Below are 17,381 nucleotides of genomic sequence, written 5' to 3'. Positions count from 1 at the left end.
TCAAAGCTGAACAACCGCTTTAACGCTGCAGGTTTCTTTGCAGAAAAAAAACAATGGACTAACACAGTAATCCCATGTTTAAAAAAAGTGCAATTCTACAAATTTATCTTGCCAGACCTGGTGTTATGCACTCAAGCGTAAAGAAAAATAATTGTAGCCATTTTTTACAAAATAATAATTATTAGCAATTTATTAATGTATTACAAAATGTAATTATGGTCAGTGCATTGATATCTATAATCAATTATTTTCACATTAATATAGATTATATTACATTATTATCAATTAAATCATAATACTTAAAGTATCATTTTTAAAAATCATAATACTTAAAAATCATAAAGTATCGTTCTTCCCCAAAGAAATCACTTGCATTTGCTGCTCATGTTAAAAATGTAACATTACATCTCCACTACTATTAGATTTCTGGCATTAACTCTGACATAAAAACTGCAATTCAGTGTGTTGTCAGTAAATCAGCCCCAATGTGTGCAGGAAACGTAATTGTTTGAAGGTACTGGTATGGGATACGTTATTTGGAAACCCTTTATCCAGAAAAATCATTATTACTGATAGATAGACATCGACTCCATTTTATCCAAATTATCCAAATTTTAAAAAAATTATTTCCTTTTTCTCTGTAATAATAAAACAGTACCTTGTACTTGCTCCAAACGAATATATAATTAATCCTTATTGGAAGCAAAACCAGTCTATTTGGCTTATTTAATGTTAACATGATTTTCTAGTAGACTTAAGGTATGGAGATCCAAATTACTAAAAGATCTGTTATCTGGAAAACCCCAGGTCCCGAGCATTCTGGATAACAGGTGAACTTGTAATATACAATCACTTATTAAATCTCAGTCTCTTTTTTTATTTTTCTCTTGTTGTTTAGACTAGAAATATCTGATGGTTTTTGAAAAGCCTGTTTGACTGATGTGATGTCTTCTTCGGTGTTTAAAATAATGAAAGATAAAATAAACACAAGTATAATTATATCTATAGTAATAAGTCAAATCAAATGGACCTGCTGTATTTTCTTTTTCCTTGAAGATGTTTCACTAGTCATCAGCTAGTCTTCTTCAATGAAAAGAAAATACAGCAAGTCCAGTTGATTTGACCTATTTCTAGAGATATACCATGACCTGGATGAATTAAAATCTTCACATGCACACGTGTAAGTGTTTTATTCCATTATATTCATCCAAGTCTACAGAAGTAAAGACATTTCCCAATATTCATTGAGATATATAATGAACGGGTGCTGTGGCTCTATACTTGGGTGGCTCTGCTTATTCACCCCATGCATTTGCACAGGGTAGAAGGTTCCTTGGAATGCCAACAATTGAAATCTTACTATATTGTTATTCAGAATCTCTTTATCCAGATAGCGCCGAATTACAGGAAGACTGTCTCCCATAGACTCAATTTCAATCGAATAATTCATATTTTTAAAAATGATTCACTTTCTGTAATAGTAAAACAGAACCTTGTACTTAATCCTAAACTGCCTAAATCCATATTGAAGGGAAAACAATCCTATTGGGTTTATTTAAGGAAGGGATGCGCTGAATCCACTATTTTGGATTCGGCCAAACCCCCGAATCCTTTGAGAAAGAGTCGTCCAAATCCAAGTCCTAATTTGCATATGCAAATTGGGGTGGGAAAGGGTAAACATTTTTTACTTCCTTGTTTTATGACAAAAAGTCACGTAATTTCCCTCCCCGCCCCTAATTGGCATATGCAATTAGAATTCGGATTCCGTTTGGCCAGGCAGAAGGATTCGGCCGAATCCTGCTGGATTCAGTGCATTCCTAATTCAAGGTTTAGATGATCTTTTAGTAGACCTAAAGTATGGAGATCCACAGAAAGGAATCCCTTATCTGGAAAACCAAGCATTCTGGATAACAGATCTCATACCTGTAGTGACACCCTCCAATCCATTGCAACAGGACTTCATTGTTAAAATTGCCTTTAGAAGCTATAAACAATAATTATTTTCAGCCAAACCCTGCCTAGGAGGGAACAAAAGGACGGAACCAGGAAAAATGCAAAGTTGTGTTTATAGCTTCTGGTGCCCTGGGCCATTACAGGAGAGGTTGTTAAAATACTATGTCCACTCATTCTAACCTCCAGATTGATCTGAAATAATCTTTAAAAATATTAAGACCTTCCCATAGTATGTTAATAAAACCATGTATGTCAGATATTTGCCAGGATCTCCTGCTACCTCTTCACTTTATTTTTTCCTAATGCCACATAAATAAAATATCAGGGAAAATATCAGGGCTAGATGGACTCTCAGACAAGACAAAATAAAGTAGGTGTGAGATCTGTTGCTCCTGGCAAAAGGGGTTCACTGAGGCTAAGACCCTCTAAGCAGGGATTATACTCTTCTTATCTGTACAAAGTACTTAACAGTGGCAGCTTATCAAAAAAAGGTGCTGCTCCTGCTCTAGCACTCAGCAGATGTCGTGTGAATTATCTCTGCGGCACATATGTTTTTAAAGTGTAGGTTCCCACTGTTGTTGCCATTTTATCTTCCTGTATACACTGTGTACAATTAAATATGTAGCACAAAGACTAATGCTGCATGTTTCTTTGGCAATACAGAAACCAGGATTACAGGACCTATAAATAGCAATTATCTCAGTTCCCCTCAAAATTCCCTTGCCCTATATTGGTTGGGGCTTCCACTCTTTTAAAACTGTATCATTATTACTAACAGATTAGAATGTTTTTAAATAATGCCAACAAACTGAATAAATTACTTATTGTTTACAACTCATCTGTTACTCTAATACTATTGACCCATCAATGACCATGAACATTAGAGGCCATGCAATTTGCAGCTTGTAAATCACAATAAAAACAGTATGGCAACAGCCAGTTTGTATGAAATATTCTGCTGATCTGGAGCAGGCTGTAATTGCAGCTTCAACTCACAAATATAACAAGAATGCACCAGATGCATCATTTTTGTATTTGGCGGCATACTGAACACTCCACAAAAGTTTTGTCCAAAAATCTAATTGCATAATATGCATATTCAAACTTCATAAAAAGCAAATATTTGCATCACTGTTTATCAAAAAATTGGCACTTTCAGGGATCATGACTTTAAAATTCATATTCAGAGAGGGGTTTGACAAATGTGCCATGCTCTACCCACGGCCGACGTGAGGCGAACCTTAACCAAGGTCAATCCACGAAAGGCTGCCGGACAACATTCCTGGTCGTGTGCTCAGAGACTGTGCTGATCAGCTGGCTGACGTCTTCACTGACATTTTCAACACATTGCTAAACCAGATGATCATCCCCACATGCTTCAAGTCCACCACCATCCTTCCAGTGCCAAAGAAATCTTCAGTAACCTGTCTGAATGACTACCGCCCTGTTGCACTAACCCCGGTCATCATGAAATGCTTTGAGAGATTTGTGATGGCACATATCGAGAGCACCCTCCCCCGCTCACTGGACCCACTACAATTTGCATGTTGGCCAAACAGGTCAACTGAGGATGCCATATCTTCTGCACTCTACCTCTCACTAACTCATCTGGACAAGAAAGACAGTTATGTGAGAATGCTGTTTATAGACTTTAGCTCAGCATTCAATACTGTCATCCCTCAAAAGCTGAGTGGGAAACTAAGCGAGCTGGGATTGAGCACCTCTTTGTGCAATTGGATCTTGAACTTTCTGTCAGAGAGGCCTCAGTCTGTTCGTATCGGCGACAATGTTACCAGCACCTTCAGATTGAGCACAGGAGCTCCTCAAGGATGTGTTCTCAGCCCGTTGTTGTACACATTGCTGACACATGACTGTACAGCTAGACACAGCTCAAACCAATTCATCAATTTCGCCGATGACACAACTGTGGTGGGGCTCAGCCACAATGACGAGTCAGTGTACTGAGATGAGGTTCAGCAGCTGGCAGTCTGTCACTGAATGTGGATAAAATGAAAGAGATGATCGTCGATTTCAGGAGAACTTGCCCTGCTCATACACCACTCAACATCAATTGCTCCACAGTAGAGACAGTAAAGAACACCAAATTCCTGGGAGTCCACATCTCAGATGACCTCACCTGGACCACCAACAACGCCTCCATCACCAAAAAGGCTCAGCAGCGTCTTCACTTCCTAAGACGACTGAAACAGGCCAGCCTTCCACCTCTCCCCCTCACAGTGTTCTACAGGGGCACCATAGAGAGCGTCCTGACGAGCTGCATCTCCATCTGGTACAGTTGTGCCAGCTCTGCTGACAGGAAAAGTCTACAGTGGACTGTCAGAGCAGCTGGCAACATCATTGGAGCAGCTCTTCCATCACTGCAGGACATCTTCCACAAGCGCTGTGTAAGAAAGGCCTCCTGCATTGCACTGGACTCCTCACAGGCTCACACTACTCACATCTGGCAGACGCTTTTGCAGCATTAAAGCCCGAACAACCAGGCTGCGCAAAAGCTTTTTTCCACAAGCGATCAGACTCCTCAACTCACTGCCTGTCCTCCCACTACATTCCAGACACACCTGAACTGTGAACTCAACTTTGTGAACTGTTAATTTATTTGCACAATTCTAAAGGTTTACACATGTATATATCCAATCTCTGCCAATATATTGCACATTTCATGTTTACATATTTATTGTGTATTTTTAAGTGCCTTTTTGTGATATGTACTAGCTGGAGCCACGTCGTCTCGTCTCACTGTGTATTCGTATACTGCTGAGATGACAATAAAGTTTACTTTGACTTTTGACATTAATTCAATTGCTCCAATTCAACTAGCTGGACCTACAGACTTGATGTTGTAGTGCCATTGGATAAAAAGATGCAGATGTTCATGAGTCATTAATATCATTGTAGAAATTAGTGCTTTTGAGTTCTTTGACAAAAAGTGGCCCCTGCTTCTACGAGTTTACTCTGCAGACACTTGCGCTATTTTGCAGCAGATACATCAAGAAATTGCCACTAGATGCCAGCACAGTGCTGCATTTCAGGAAACTTGAAAGTAACTCATGAGCAGCAACAGAGCAACAGGTCCTTGGACTAAATGAATTAATCGTATCTTCATTGGATAGATGAGAAAGAGGTAAAGAAAGCTGTACTAGGGGTAGGCAGGAAGAAAGGGTAGCTGCCATGCAACCCCTTTCTGTTGTGCCATAGGCATGTGCCTCTTCTGACTACCCCTAGTTTCAGCCCTGATTATGGCCCTGTATAGGAGTCAATTTTGGCCCTACCAGAGCACTACAGGATCTCTCCTGAGCCCAAGCCCTATTGTCCTCCAGCCAAAAAGAGTGCTCCTTCTTATTTTCAGCTTATAACTTTATAACCCCTGAAAACTTAGACAATATAGGATGGAGCTCACAATTCGCAGGCTCTGCTACAAAATTCCTTTATTGATCACAACATGTTTCGGATCAGCATGGATCCTTTTTCAAGTGTAAAATACAAATGGCAAAAAAACTCCCTCTGTGACATCACACGTTCTTCAATTGGTCCAAAGTAATTCCTTTTAGTCCATGGTAAATGTGCAGTATCAACCACCAAACCTAAGGCTGTATTTGTCCACCAGAAGAAATGTGCACTTTAGATAACGATATAATTTCCAACACTTTACACACTGCAACATTAAAACATTGTAGCCATTAAAATGTAACCTTAATAAATACTTGTAACAATTGTTACAATAAATAAAACAGTTACAATAACTTCCTAATGTGTCACTGCAATTTACTTGAAAAATAGGTATTACTCTCCTTGGAGTCTACCTACCATTTATGTCCAAAACTATGTCAGTCTTATAGAAGCAATTTAATTTAATTTGTCCATTAGGCAGTATTGATTGCATAATTCATTTCTCATAACATTTCTAGGATCAGTAAATAAATATCTCTTACCGTACCTACATTTAATTATATGGGAGTCGAAATCAAAGGAAAAATTCATAAATTAATACTACACATAGGAAGCATTTCACACTCCATGCTTTATTCAAGCCTTTGGGGGCTAGTGCATTTAATTTCAAAATCCAATTAGCCTCTCTGTGAAGCATTTGTTTGAAATTACCACGTCTATTCAGTGGTTGTAGTATTTCCAAAACAACCCACTTCAGTTGTTTAACTAGATTAAAATGACGGGCCACCACTGTATCAGTCTGTGTATTCTGTTTAAACTTGCATATATAATTTTTATGTTCCTTAATTCTAGTTTTGATGTTCCTTATTGTTTGGCCTACATATACTAACCCACATGGGCATTTCAGCATATAGAATCACAGGTAGCATAGTCATTGAGTTTAACCTTTGTGCCTTGTGTTGGGTAACCCCTGAAATTTAGCTTTATCAACTAACTGCCAGGGTTTGTGGTTGGCTCCAGAAAAGTCATCTGTAGAGATATATCTATACAAAATCGGAAGACATGCTTTTTACCATACATTAAAACTTCTTATTAGTCGGTGTCCGGCTGTCCCACCATACTTTCTGATCCCGACCAGTCACAGGACCTGCATCCTTTATAGTAATACTGCTGCACTGGTAGCATCACAAGGTATTACAGAAAAATAAACACAATGAATCCCTTAAAGGTGTTGTTGACCTTTAAATCAACTTTAAGGGGCACATTTACTAAGCTCGAGTGAAGGATTCGAAGTAAAAAAACTTAGAATTTCTAAGGTTTTTTTTGGGTACTTCGGCCATCAAATAGGCTACTACGACCTTCGACTTCGATTCGAACTATAAATCATTCAAATATTCGACCATTCGATAGTCTAAGTACTGTCTCTTTAAAAAAAACTTCGACTACATACTTCGCCACTTTAAACCTACCGAGCTACAATGTTAGCCTATGGGGACCTTCCCCATCAGTTTTCTAAGGTTTTTTTGATCGAAGGAAAAGCCTTTGATCAATCGATTAAAATCCTTCAAATTGTTCGATCCAAAGGATTTTATCATTTGATCGAACGATTTTTCCTTCGATCGTAGGATTTGCGGTAAATCCTATTCGAATTCGTAGGATTTTACCTCGAGGGTTTATTAACCCTCGATATTTGACCCTTAGTATATGTGCCCCTTAGTATGAGTATTCTGAGACAATTTGTAATTGGTTTTAATTTTTTATTATTAGTGGTTTTTGTGTTATTTAGCTTTTTATTCAGCATCTGTCCAGTTCAGCAATCTGGTTGCTAGGGTCCAAATGTCCCTAGTAACCATACATTGATTTGAATAAGAGACTGGATTATGGATAGGAGAGGGCCTGAATAGAATAATGAATAATTAAAAGTAGCATTAACAATAAATTTGCAACCTTACAGAATATTTCTTTTTTAGATGTAGTCAGTGAACCCCAAGCTGGAAAGAATCAGAAGAATAATAAATAAAAATAAATATAAAAAAAATATAATTCAAAAAACGATATTAAAAGAAATGCACGAATGAAGACCAATTGAAAAGTTGCTTACACACACACAGAAAATGGTGTTATATAGTTTGGGTTGAAAAAAGAAAAGCTCAACCTTACTATCATTAAATATCCATAAAGGACTTTCTTCAGCCTCATGGGAAAGAACCATTTGCATTGCTTCAGGTATATCAGGGGGTATCTTCTCCATTTCTCATAGTTTATTGTTCCATAACCATTTCAAAAGCACATCTCTGCCCTCTTTCCAGCCCTTATAATATACTGTGTATAGACAGGGGCCCAAAATTGCACTGCATACTCTAGGTGAGGCCTTATCAGGGATCTATACAGAGTGGGACTGGCCTGCAAGAATGCCAAAGACGCTTGTTGGCTCCCAGACTGAAATACAGAATAAACCCTGCATAATTCACAATACAGCATCACTTCTGGTGTCTATGTATATATGGCACATATATGTGAGTAAAAGGCACACACACACACATATACACATATAGCTGGTAGAGAAATATTATGTGACATACTTCCTTTATTATTGGTAATACAAATCCAGGATTCGGTTCGGGATTGGGCCTTTTTCAGCAGGATTCGGCATATGCAAATTAGGATTCGGTCAAATCCAAATAGTGGATTCAGTGCATCCCTAATACGAATGCACCAATATTCTACCTCTCTGTGACTGAGTGGACCCCACTAAATCCTAGATTCTTGTTTCATTTTCTGAATATAATGTAAATGCACAGAAAAATGTCTTAATCTAAAAGTATATTTTTTTGTTTATATTAAAAGGAGGCAGTTTGATCTGAACAAGTTCAGCATTTCCACTGATGTAGTATCGGAGTGATCCCGGCATTTCAATATTGCTGTGGTATGACCCCTCGTGATCACCCACAGAAGATGTCAATAATTGGAGAGCAAGTGAATGTAGAAGGAAAACACCTGTACCAGCTCACTGGATGCATGTCAGCAGCAGGTAAACAAGCCTAGTTGTTTTCTTTTGATTCTACCCAAATTTATTAGTAAGTTTATGTGTATAGTGGAATGTTCTTTGAGTACCATCTGTTTGGACTGGGTGTGTGTAGTCCTTCATTTAGTCACTCAGTGTTTGGCCTCCCAGAAGCAAAAAAACATAATTCCCAGTGACTCAGAGATCCAGGGTCTGGTGGAGACATTTGAGAAAGTGTGATTACTCATTTTCCTTATAAACTCTTGGCTTCCACTGGCAAGACGAAAAGAAAAACATTACAAAATATCATAAATTAAATACATTTTCCTTCTTTGGCCCATCCATATTGCCTGATTACTTCATTGCCAACTTGCCAGCCAGTGCAATTGATGGGGCACATTTACTAAAGTGTGAATTTTCTCTTCCCCTAACTTCACCATAGTGTATTATTTTCACAACACATCTCCATATTTACTAAAAATCATAAGTTCACTTTTTCAAAAGCCTCTGTGATTGGTACAGGTATTACCCCTCTCTGAATACTCAGCATTTAGATGTATTTATCTGTATAGGTTGGTGAAATCTGATGCCTGACCATATAACCACATAATGGAGCAATAGTTTCTGCCAATATATTTGTTTCACTTCGTAACACAGTAATTTTGGTTGAAAAGACAAAAAAACACATAACAAAAACACAGAAAAAATTTATTCCAAAATGGCAATCGGATCAGTCCCTGGATCGCCTTTGTGTTAAAAGTTAATTTCAATAACCAGTCTTGTTTCTTTCTATACAGAATTGCGTCACAGGCAAGAGATAATGATGAGGAACCAGATGATGGCAGGCAACCCCCAAGTTGTGGCACCTACCCAACAGAGAATGCCCTTGATACAGTCCCAGTTTGAGCCCCGCATGCTAGAGAGGTAGTAAGCACCGCTACTTTATGCCCATTATTGGCACTGAAATTGTATAAGCCAATAAGGAGGGCTCCAGAAAAGTGAAGGGTGTGTTAGGATAAACTATGCCCCTTACCAAGGCAATATTACTTCATGATGGGTATTTGTTATTTTGTCTTACAGCCAGGTTTTGATGTACATTGAAAACTCTAAACCAATGGATTTTATAAATATACCGGTAAAATAATTTGGTGGAAAGAAAATGCCTATGATAAAGGACTCATCTTACTGTTTGGCAGCTCAAGCAAGCACTCTAATATTCATGTTAGTAAGGCCTCTAGAGAGACAGTCTGTGACAATGATTAGGCAATAGTTATCAGTGTCAGCCAGCAATTACAGTAATACACTGGGGATATGTAATAAGCAGAAGGATAGGGAACCTTCACTCCAATTGGTGCATCTACAGCTCCCAGCTAAAGGGATGATCGGAGTTGTAGATTTGTAATAACTGCCGTTTTCAGGAAGCTGTGTGGTAAAACTGGTATTTTGTTAACCAGTAGAAGAGGAAACAAGCATTATCTTAACGTAAATATGTAGATATGTATCATCCTGTCTTTTATGTGGTCAGAGTATGGTAAAGAGTAAGAGATGAAGAACTACAGGATATTCCTTGATTTAGAGTATTGCGTTTATTATATTTATAGCCGTGTTATTATAATTCATGGTTTCCACACATTTCTTTTAAGCTTTGGTACATGAGTGCATTTTATTACATAAATAATAACTGTAAAACAATTCTGTTTATTGTTCCTATTGGTTAGAGAATTGCTGCCATCTGGAGACCTAATCCTTCCCAATGACACAAGGCAACTACATGTGGCATCTCAGTTTGGTCCCTCCCTTACGGCACATACAGGCATACTCTCCGACAGAGTCTTCTCAAGTCTAGGTAATGCAAAGGGACCCATTGTTTGTAATAAAACACACACACACACACATATATATATATATATATATATATATATATATATATAATTCAGGGATTGACAGCACTCCAAGGAAATACATCAAGTCAATAGTTCAAATGAAAGTGGAGATTTTTTGGTGATCCAACGTTTCGGCTCCGCACAGGAGCCTTCGTCAGGGAAAGAAAAGTTGGATCACCAATAAATCTCCACTTTCATTTGAACTATTGACTTGAGGTATTTCCTTGGAGTGCTTTCAATCCCTGCATTTTGTCTACATACTTCTCAGACTAGCACCCAGGTTTCTGCATACTATTGGTTGTGCATTCCATTCTGTTTGATTATATATATATATATATATATATATATATATATATATATATATATATATATATATATATATATATATATATATATATGAGTTCATGTGGGCAGCACTCCGCTCTTTTTGTTTCAACTCGGGTGCAAGGTAAGGAAATCAGATATAGAGAAGAATGACCAGCAACACTGAGGTATTTCGTGAATAATCAAAGTGTATTAGAAAAATCACATGTATAGCCTTTACATGTGATTTTTCTAATATACTTTGATTATACACGAAATACCTCAGTGTTGCTGATCATTTATATATATATAAGTCCTTATAAAAACTGCACAAACACAGGACTTATCCAAAAAGCACCCATTATTGATTTTTGGAGGAAGAGTGTGGGTATTATTAGAACAATTCTATATATATATATATATATATATATATATATATATATATATATATATATGCAACGGAAGGCTAGGGCACACACATAAGGAGTTACATACCTGGGTGCAATACAGGGATGCAATATTTACTCAAGAAAAATGCTGCTGCACACCAGGATTTATTGTGAAAAAGTTAATCCTTTATTTGATCGACGTTTCGGTCCTGTGAGGACCGAAACGTCGATCAAATAAAGGATTAACTTTTTCACAATAAATCCTGGTGTGCAGCAGCATTTTTCTTGAGTATATATATATATATATATATTTGATTTGACTATTAGGGCTATCAGAAGTCATTGAGGAATACCGTGACCATAAAACAGAAACACAAGGCTGTAGGTTGGATTATATTCTTAACCCACTATCTACAAATTTAATATAGGACAAAATATTAGATGTTAAAAAAAGCAGGTTAAAAAAACCACTCTCTTGTACCAAAACATGCCACCCTATCTTCTTCTTCCTTATACGTTTCTCTGCTCTGTCAATCTAAAATAGAACAAATCTCCCTATTTTTCCGTCATTTTCCAATGCATCTATTTAGAATGTGACATGACATTTCAGAGGTCACAGGCTTGTATCTTCTACTGATGGTAGAGATTATGACTTAATGCAATATTCCTTTTCTTCACATACCCAATATAACATTTCTAAAACTTGTGTTCAAGGGTACAGTGTTCTGCAAACAGACCCTATGGATTTTATGGCTAGGAGACAGGGACTACTGCAGAAACACAATATGAACAGGTAAATTGGCTTCCTTTCTAAGTAAGAATGCATCTATCTGCTTTCTGTTGAATTCTCTTTCTTTTGGCACGCCATTCTAACCCCGTTTTACTCTGTTTAGCCAATTTTGATCGCTTTGTACAGGAACTTATTCCCCTGTGTAAGAAATAGTAGTTTTGAGTTTGAATTAAAGGGAACAAGTGCCCACTAAGCCCACTGCTCTGAGTGTAGTTGAACCTAGAAGAAGTGAAATGAGATCAATTGGTGATAATGATACTTGATACCAATGTTATTAACAGGGAAGAAAGATGACAGGAATGGCAAGACTGTTGCTATGTGTAGGCCATGGGTGGTACACGTGGTGGGCTGGAGTTTTTACATGTTCTTTCCAGGTGACACCACCACATATATTCCAAATCCCTTCACTAATGTCACCAGGCAAATCCCACCCCCGCAGTGATATCTACAACTATACTGCAGGGAATTTCCAAACTGCTTATCACAAGAATGCTGATATTTTTCTTCTTAAAATTTGTAACCGTGCATGCGATTAAATACTTAGGGGCCCATTTACTTAGCTCGAGTGAAGGAGTAGAATAAAAAAAAACTTTGAATTTCGAATGTTTTTTTTGGCTACTTCGACCATTGAATGGGCTGCTTCGACATTCGACTACGACTTTGAATCGAACGATTCAATTAACCCTCGATATTCGACCATACTGTAAGTAAATTTGCCCCCCAAACTAATTAATGGTATAAGGCAGCAGTGATCATTTTAAGTATTAATCCAGTAAATGTGTGCATTGTTCTATATCAAATAAAATATAGATGTCAGTTTTAATAAATTGCTTTAAAAGCTCAACAAAATGGCAGCATTTCCTGGAATTGCAGAGTAGCCTTAGTGACAAATGCTTCTTTTTACAAATACTGTTAACTGAACTGAAATGTGCTATTTTGTCTTTTAATATGACGTTTATTCAGAGTTCTCACATGTCGTTTGTCTTTGCATTGCAAATATTTGTACAAGATCACACTGTTTTTAGTTGATTTTAACCATGAAACAGTATATTCCCAAGTAAATATGCAATTGTATTTTTCTCCACTTTTCCTCCACTTAAAGGAGACATAAAAAAAATGAAGTTTGAGTGTGTGAGACAATAGAGATTTTTTACTAAGGGCAAGGGTGCAAGTGCTGGAGTGCTACAGGGTGAATGTTTGACCCTCTAAAGCTCATACTCTTAGCACTCGCATACCTGCCCCTGGCTGGCGCTACTATGCTCTGCATCTTGGTTCTGGACTCACTGGTGACAGAGACTGATTAAAATATTATATGTGAATGGTTGGGTAATGTCAGAGCAATTAATTAATTATAAATTATGTTTCATTTATGATTGATGCATTTGCTCAGATTTTCCATGTATGTTATGTTGCTTTTGGGCCCAAACATGGTCTAATATGTTGAACCCCAAAACCTTGTTTTGATGATTGTGATCTTTCAAATAATTTGCTCTAAATCATTAATTTGCCATGAGAAATGTTATTATTTGTTTCATCAGAATGGAACTGGAAATGAATACCATGTACCCGCCTAGAGAGATTGATAAATCACAAAGGAAAGGCTTTGCTGATTTGGATGCACCATTTCTCTTCCACGGAATGTCATCAAATCCAATGGCAGTCAGAGGAAGACAGATGGTTCCTGAAGGCCACCTTCCTTCTGATGTGTTTGTACATCGAAATGCCTTTGAGAGTCTACATGGCCATGCAATGCTAAAAACGGCCAGCCCATACCCTTCGATGAGCAATATACACAGAGAACGAGTCCGCAGGCCAGGCAGAAGAGCTGGCAATCAAAAGGCTACAGATAACCATATGGGTGTTCCAAAAATACAAACAGATAATAAGCCACCTTCCCCTCCTGTCCCTACTGATGAAGAGAAGGATGAGAAGAAAGAGGAAGAAACTGAGACAATTCCCAAATGCGATCAGGTGAAGACAGAAGTACAGTCTGCCTTATATAAGAGTTCTTCCGAATTGCAAGATCCTCACAAAAAGAGCAACCAGAATATTCCAAGAGAGATCACTACTAGCAGGAGTGAGAGGGACAAGGGACCTAACAATCCTGGAACAGCTTTTGAGGACAGATACATCTACCAGCCTCCTGTAAATCTCTCAGGAACTCCATATAGTTATCCACTAACCATGAACTCCCCACTGCTAGCAGGTAATTTGATAGAAACTTTGTAGATGTTTACATTTAATTATATCTTCACATGCTTGTTTTTCTTCATTACTCACTTGAGACTGACATACTCTTGTTTGCTAATTGAATCCTTTTTGTATTGTTTTTAAAGGTCCCCAAAGTCTCTTTTTAACTGGAGAAGACTTACCCTCAATGGAGGACATTCACAAATGGAACTCTCAGGATGTGTATAATTTCATTCTTAATCTTCCAGGTTGTTGTAGTTATGCACAGGTAAATTCTACCTTCTTCATACTCTATTTCACTGTTGCTAGCAAGAGATGTGAGTAACACACTGGAGCTCTTCACAGAATGTTGTTTGTGAGTGGCAGGCAGCAATGAATGCCTACACAATATTTATTATTATATACAGTACAACTTGAACTTGACTTGAACTAGACCTACAAATATGTTGTTGGTATATTATTTATAGTTTATTTAATAAAGCCAATACTGGGACCAAGTAGATATTGTATGCTTAACTTAAAAAATATTTTCTCATAAGCTCCTACTATTTTTTAGGTCTTTAAAGATCATGATATTGATGGATTAACATTACCACTGCTCACAGAAGAACATCTCCTAGACACAATGGGACTTAAACTTGGACCAGCACTTAAAATTCGGTCACAGGTACCATACCTCCCAACATTTAATTTATTCAAAACAGGACAAAATACAGTCTGAAAGCTGAAGGGGATATGAGACATAGGGTGTGGTAATGGGCAAGACCAAGGGACAGATTTATTAAGGGTCGATTAGGAAATTCGAATTCGAGTTTTCAAATAGTTTTTTTTTTGGTCAAAACTCACAAATTCAAATTGGGAATAATGCAAACTCAATTAGAATTTCGAGATTTAACGAACCTTTACCCTGGGAATAATTCAAATTTGTCTATTTGTCACATAAAACCTGCCAAATAATGTAGAAGTCAATGGGAGAGGTCCAGTCACCCATTTGAAGATGTTAATAGCCATTCTGACATTCAAGCAAAAACTCGATTTGAGTTTAGTCGGATTCGAAGGTAAACTACTCAAAAAATATATATGTGTTTTTAGAACTTGTTTAAAGGCAGAAAAGGTTTTATAGAACATGGGAGGGAATACCAAAGAAGGGGTGCAGCTCTAGTAAAGTGTTGGCCAGGTGTATGAGCCTGACAGCTGCCTTTATTTTGTAATGTAATGGAGACACGATAAAACCTATTTGTGAAATAGTAAACAAGTGCATGTTCATAGAAATGTAAGCTCCCATTTAAAGTTGTTCTGTTTGTATGTGTTCTTTCATATGGAACCTGTTTCTCACCTATTTACATTTAGTAGCCACATCTATGCACATAACGGTAGCTACAAGAAAGTATAAAGGGCTGGTATGGCCAACCTTGGATCTGTCACTTGTTAGTTTTTCTTGACCAATTAAGATGCATTGTTGCAAAGGATAAATGAAAGAATCAGTTTTACAACTAAAATATAGAATATTAACAATAAAGTTAATAAAAGTGAATAATAGAAAATAATGTTAATTTTATATGGAAGTTTGCTATTGTAACCCGTTATACCCTATTTCACATATGGTCCTCTATGGATAGTCAGTGTTAAACAATGTTGTCAATATTACATGTATTGTAATAACAAAATGCTCAGCATCTGTTTTGAGGATGCAAATTAGTCCCCTTGATTTATTACTGATGTTGTTTCCCTTATGTATGTATTTACAATGACCTTTTTAATCAATGATCCCATTTAAAACTGTAAAATGTCTTACTACAGTAGTTAAACGTAGTTCATATAAGGTGCTAAAGCAGTTTGTGGGCTGCAAACCTGCCTTAAAGGGATTGTTTACCTTTAAAATTAACTATTAATATGATATAGCGAGTGATATTCTGAGGCAATTTGCAATTGGTTTTCTTTTTTATTGTTTGTGTTTTTTTGAGTTATTTAGCTTTTGGTTCAGCAGATATTCAGATTGCAGTTTCAGCAATCTGGTGCCTAGGATCCAAATTACCCTAGCAGCCATGTATTGATTGATTAAGAGACTGGAATATTAATAGGAGAGGGCCTGAATAGAAAAATGAAAAGTAGCAATAACAATAAATATGTAGCCTTATAAAGCATTTGTTTTTTCAATGGGGTCAAGAAAGCTGGAAAGAATTAGAAGAAGAAGAAGAAGAAGGCAATTATTTCAAAAGCTATAAAAGAGAAAAAATTAAAACTAATTGAAAAGTTGCTTAGAATTAGTCATATACAAAACTTTAAGGTGAACCACCCTTTTAATCTCGGACCAGAAAGAAAAAAATTAAAGATGCACTCCCTTAGTAGAAGTGTGTCTCATAGCCCTAGAAAATTGAGGGCCAAGAGATGCCTCAAGGTCTGCCAAAGAGATGTGGATATGGATCTTTACCCTATGTAGAAGCCCACTATTGCCAATACGATAATATTGTCTTAGAATAAGGTTTAGCAGTTTAATTAAAGAGAAAATAAGATGACAAGTTACTAACACACATATTGTTTATAGTTTTCCTGCCGTTTGGGTAACATTTTTCATATGCCAAGCCTGCAAATGACTGGACCTATTCCATCCGCTGCACCAATGCCACCTGATCCTCCATCTGAAGTTGTGTCCCCACTTCCATGTAATAACAATGTTGACATTCTGCCAAGTCCTGCCCCCCAGGAGCAAAACCAGCTGAAGCCTGACGAAATAACGCCAGAAAATAAAGAGAATCCATGTGATTTATCAGTGGAACAAACTGATTTTCACCTGAACTTATTAAAAAGTTGACCAAGGACTTATAAAATGTAAATGAAGGATTTGGTACTTTTTTTAAATTCTGGATCAGGTATTCAATTTAAGTTGTTAAACTGTGACTGGAATTCTATATGCCGCCTTCCAATGTTGACTTTATCAAGCACTCTATTTAAGCATTATTTCTGTGATATAAATTAAATATATTTAAAATAAAATATTTAATATAACATTAGGAATCTGTACTTTTTGCCTGTTACATGTTTGTACCAAAAGATTGGTAACATTCCCTCTACTGCTTTCCCAACATTGTTTGTTCATCATTATATGCCATGCACACTCTTCATTTCAAGCACTATCCTGTTCTCTTAGTCCATTTCCATGAAAAACAGACCTAACAAGAGGGTTATTGATACAGTATTTAAAGGTTGCATTTGTTTGTTGCTTCTGCAGCAACAGTTAACAAAGTTAATATTTTATCGATGTGTAGAGAGCCGTGAATTATTAAATATTGACATTGTTTTGTTTAGCACTTCTCTGGAACTTTAATATGCTTTGCTTGAATTGTATCTGGTTGCACAATTACTCCAGCAATCAGGAAGCAGATTGGGTTTGGGTTGCTGGCGTCAGCGACCCCAGCAACACAATGGTATTTTTGACTGTAGGTTGGATATAGGGAGAAAAT

At 37.0% G+C, this 17,381-nt stretch overlaps 1 protein-coding gene across 1 annotated transcript; it reads left to right on the top strand.

Moving 5' to 3' along the window:
- Positions 1 to 8,214: 8,214 nt before the first annotated feature.
- samd7.L (sterile alpha motif domain containing 7 L homeolog) lies at positions 8,215 to 16,880 on the top strand. The gene is made up of 8 exons (XM_018263713.2): positions 8,215 to 8,392; positions 9,163 to 9,289; positions 10,084 to 10,211; positions 11,655 to 11,733; positions 13,269 to 13,936; positions 14,067 to 14,188; positions 14,477 to 14,587; positions 16,466 to 16,880. The coding sequence occupies exons 1-8, from the start codon at positions 8,290 to 8,292 to the stop codon at positions 16,730 to 16,732; spliced, it is 1,605 nt and encodes a 534-aa protein (XP_018119202.1). The 5' UTR covers positions 8,215 to 8,289; the 3' UTR covers positions 16,733 to 16,880.
- The last annotated feature ends 501 nt before the right edge of the window (positions 16,881 to 17,381 follow it).

The sequence above is a fragment of the Xenopus laevis genome, chromosome 5L (assembly GCF_017654675.1).
Source record: "Xenopus laevis strain J_2021 chromosome 5L, Xenopus_laevis_v10.1, whole genome shotgun sequence".
Lineage (NCBI taxonomy): Eukaryota > Metazoa > Chordata > Amphibia > Anura > Pipidae > Xenopus > Xenopus laevis.
The sequence above is the reverse complement of the archived record's forward strand: the minus strand, read 5'-3'. Positions and strand labels throughout refer to the sequence as shown.

Bases quoted from the DNA above. Each gene is read 5' to 3' on its own strand.
- samd7.L (XM_018263713.2), top strand. From the start codon at position 8,290: ATGACCCCTCGTGATCACCCACAGAAGATGTCAATAATTGGAGAGCAA. The intron at 9,290-10,083 runs GTAGTAAGCACC...CCTATTGGTTAG, and splicing joins GAGCCCCGCATGCTAGAGAG to AGAATTGCTGCCATCTGGAG. The intron at 10,212-11,654 runs GTAATGCAAAGG...CTTGTGTTCAAG, and splicing joins CAGAGTCTTCTCAAGTCTAG to GGTACAGTGTTCTGCAAACA.